The sequence below is a fragment of the Arachis duranensis genome, chromosome 5 (genome assembly GCF_000817695.3).
Source record: "Arachis duranensis cultivar V14167 chromosome 5, aradu.V14167.gnm2.J7QH, whole genome shotgun sequence".
Lineage (NCBI taxonomy): Eukaryota > Viridiplantae > Streptophyta > Magnoliopsida > Fabales > Fabaceae > Arachis > Arachis duranensis.
In genome coordinates this window covers 88,595,762-88,599,367 of record NC_029776.3, presented here as the reverse complement: position 1 = coordinate 88,599,367, position 3,606 = coordinate 88,595,762, and the positions used below count along the sequence as shown (strand labels likewise).

Below are 3,606 nucleotides of genomic sequence, written 5' to 3'. Positions count from 1 at the left end.
AGGAAGAAGCCCCCGGAGGAACCGCTCCAGGCGTACACCGAGCTCCTAATCACCCCCAACACACGCAGAGTCGGAGGGCCAAGGGAAAAGCAGGGAAGTACCGAGGAGACGGCAAGACCCCGTAATCTACACCCGGCCCTTAGCGAGACACGTGGAGGAGGAAGACCGTGAAGAGAGTAGGGAGAGGCCGAGAAGGCGACGATACCCCGTAATCATGGGAGCAACCCCCTTTCACCACTCCATTCTCGAGGTCCAGCTGGCGAAACATTTTGACAAGCCAACGGACATGAGATACGATGGAACCCAAGACCCCCAGAAGTACCTAACGGCCTTTGAGGCCAGGATGATCCTGGAGGGTCCGGTAATCCGTTGGTTCAACGCTCTCCCTCAAGGGTCCGTGACGACTTTTGCAGACATAACCCGTGCCTTTCTAGCACAATTTACCACGTGCATTGTCAAAGCCAATCACCTAATCAACCTTCTAGGGGTGACCCAAAGAAGCGGCGAACCAACCAGAAAGTATCTTGATAGGTTCAACAACAAATACCTGGAGATTGATGGACTGACCGACTCAGTGGCTAGCCTATGTCTGACAAACGGGATGTTGAATGAAGACTTCAGGAAACACCTCACTACCAAACCTGTGTGGACCATGCAGGAAATCCAGAATATGGCGAGAGAGTACATCAACGACGAGGAGGTCAGCCAAGTGGTGGCGGCCAACAAATGGCAGCCCGCCCATCTTCCAACTCGCCAGCCCGGGAATGGGGAAAGGTCCAGGGAGCACTCCAAGGACGGAGGGCCGACTAAGCCCTTCAAACCGTTCCCCCGAGTAGGAAAGTTCACGAACTACACCCCTCTGACGGTCCCGATGGTTGAGGTGTACCAACAGATAGCCGACAAAGGCATCTTGTCGAAACCTCGCCAGCTCAAGGACAGAACCAGCGGAAACAAAAATCTCTACTGTGACTACCACAAAGGTTTTGGTCATAAAACCCAGGATTGCTTCGACTTGAAGGATGCTTTGGAACAGGCAATCCGTGAAGGCAAACTGGCATTGTGAAGCCAAGGCAAGAGCCTGAAGAAGACAACGACCGCGGCCTCACTATCGTGAATGTCGTGGTCAGAAGAGACGTAACACCGAGATCGAAGTCGGCAGCAAAGAATGACGCTAAGGTTCTAGCCGTATCATCAACTAACCATGGACCCTCCCCCAGGAGTACCCCAACAATATCATTTGGACCAGAAGATCAATGGTTCCACGACATACCGGAGAAGCCTCCCATAGTAATCACGGCAAGAGTGGGAACATGTTTGGTCAAGCGAATTCTCGTTGACACTGGCGCCAACTCCAACATTATGTTCCGAAACGTGTTTGACGCCCTGGGCCTCTGAGAAACCGACCTAAAAACCCATCAGCATGGGGTGGTCGGCCTGGGAGATAATTTTATAAAATCGGATGGGATAGTCTCTCTCCTGGTCTCTATAGGGGGAGGTCAAGGAAAGAGGTCGCTAGTGGCGGAGTTCGTCGTGCTGAGGGACTCCACGGCATACAACCTTATCTTGGAGAGGAAAACAATCAACGAGTTCTGTGCGTAATATGTACCAAGCTGCTGATCATGAAATTTGTAGCCAATGATGGATCAGTGGGATCCATCAGGGGAGACCTGGAAATGGCGGTCGCATGCGACAATGCCAGCCTCTCCCTAAGGAAGAAGTCGAAGGAGGCATCTAGGGTCTTCCTAGCCGATCTAGACGCTAGGATTGACGACAAACCGAGATTAGAGCCTGAAGGAGACCTGGAAAAGTTCAGGGTCGGGGACTCAGAGGACAAGTTCACTTTCATAAACAGAAACCTCCCCCACAACCTGAAAGAGCCTTTGATAGACATGATTCGAGCGAATGGCGACTTATTCACCTGGACACCAGTTGACATGCCGGGGATCGACCACTAGTTTATATCACATCACCTGGCCCTTAAAGTAGATGCCAAGCCCGTAGCCCAAAGATAAAGGAAGATGTCCCTGGAAAGAGCCAACGAGGTGGCCAAGCAGACGGCCAGCTTGTTAGAAGTTGGGTTCATTCGGGAACTAGACTACTCGACCTAGCAGTCGAATGTAGTCCTGGTTAAAAAGGCCAACAGGAAATGGAGGATGTGTGTAGACTACTCGGACCTCAACAAGGCATGCCCCAATGACTCCTTCCCCCTCCCTAACATTGATGCTTTAGTGGACGCGGTCGCGGGATATCGTTTTCTGAGTTTTATGGACGCGTACTCTGGTTACAACCAGATACCGATGCACCGGCCTGACGAAGAGAAAACGACATTTATAACGCCAGGTGGCACTTACTCCTACAGGGTAATGCCGTTCGGATTAAAGAATGCAAGAGCATCTTATCAAAGGCTGATGAGCAAAGTCTTCAGCGACCTTATCGGGAAGTCAGTAGAGGTGTACGTGGATGACATCTTGGTAAAGACCAGCCAATCGGAAGACTTAATTGGTGACCTAAAGACTGTGTTTGTGTCCCTCCGACGACACAATATGAGGCTTAACCCCCTCAAGTGCGCTTTTGCCATGGAGGCTAAGAAGTTCCTGGGTTTCATGTTAACCCAGAAGGGAGTTGAAGCCAAGCCTGAGAAATGTGAGGCAATTTTGCAAATGACGAGCCCAGGATGCATCAAGGACGTGCAGAGGCTGGCCGGAAAGCTCGCGGCACTATCCCGTTTTCTCGGCGTGTCGGCGGCCAAAGCCCTCCCATTCTTTAGCTTGATGAAAAAAGGAATAGCTTTTGAGTGGACTCCATCATGCGAAAAGGCATTCAACCACTTCAAGAGCATACTCTCGGCACCCCCTGTTCTCTGCAAGCCTAAGGATGGTGAGACGTTGTTTCTGTACTTAGCAGTAACAGACGAAGCCTTGGCGGCCGTTTTGGTGCGAGAGGAAGGGAAAATCCAACAATCGGTTTACTTTGTTAGCAAAGCACTGCAAGGGGCAGAGTTAAGATACATCAAATTGGAAATGCTAGCGTATGCACTCTTGACCTCGTCCCGAAGGTTGCGACAATACTTCTAAGGTCATCGGGTGATCGTCAAAACAGATCAAGCGATCCGCCAGATCTTGCAAAAACCCGACCTGGCGGGGCGGATGATGACTTAGGCAGTCAAGCTATCTCAATATGACCTGCAATATGAACCCAGACATGCAATTAAGGCCCAAGCTATGGCCGACTTTCTGGTGGAAGTAACAGGAGACCCTCATGAAACCCCGGACATACGATGGAAACTCCATGTTTACGGAGCTTCCAACCAAACGTTTGGGGGAGTAGGGATAATCCTCGAGAGCCCGACAAGAATGGTATACGAGCAGTCCGTCAAGTTTGAGTTCCCGGTCTCAAACAACCTGGTGGAATATGAGGCCCTTATTAGCGGCCTACAGTTGTGAAAAGAAGATGGGGTGACACTCTCAAGTCGTCACCTCCCAAATCAATGGAACTTATCAAGCCAAGGACCCTCTGCTACAAAAGTACCTGGAAAAGGTTAGGGGTCTAAGCAAGGATTTTGAGGAGGTCGTCTTGCAGCATGTCCCAAGGAAAAGAAACACATGA

The 3,606-nt window shown here is 50.7% G+C and overlaps 1 protein-coding gene across 1 annotated transcript; it reads left to right on the top strand.

Moving 5' to 3' along the window:
- The first annotated feature begins 214 nt into the window (after positions 1-214).
- Positions 215-1,955, top strand: LOC127747668 (uncharacterized). The gene is made up of 2 exons (XM_052261807.1): positions 215-1,046; positions 1,633-1,955. Exons 1-2 carry the CDS (start codon positions 215-217, stop codon positions 1,953-1,955), a joined length of 1,155 nt encoding a protein of 384 aa, XP_052117767.1.
- The last annotated feature ends 1,651 nt before the right edge of the window (positions 1,956-3,606 follow it).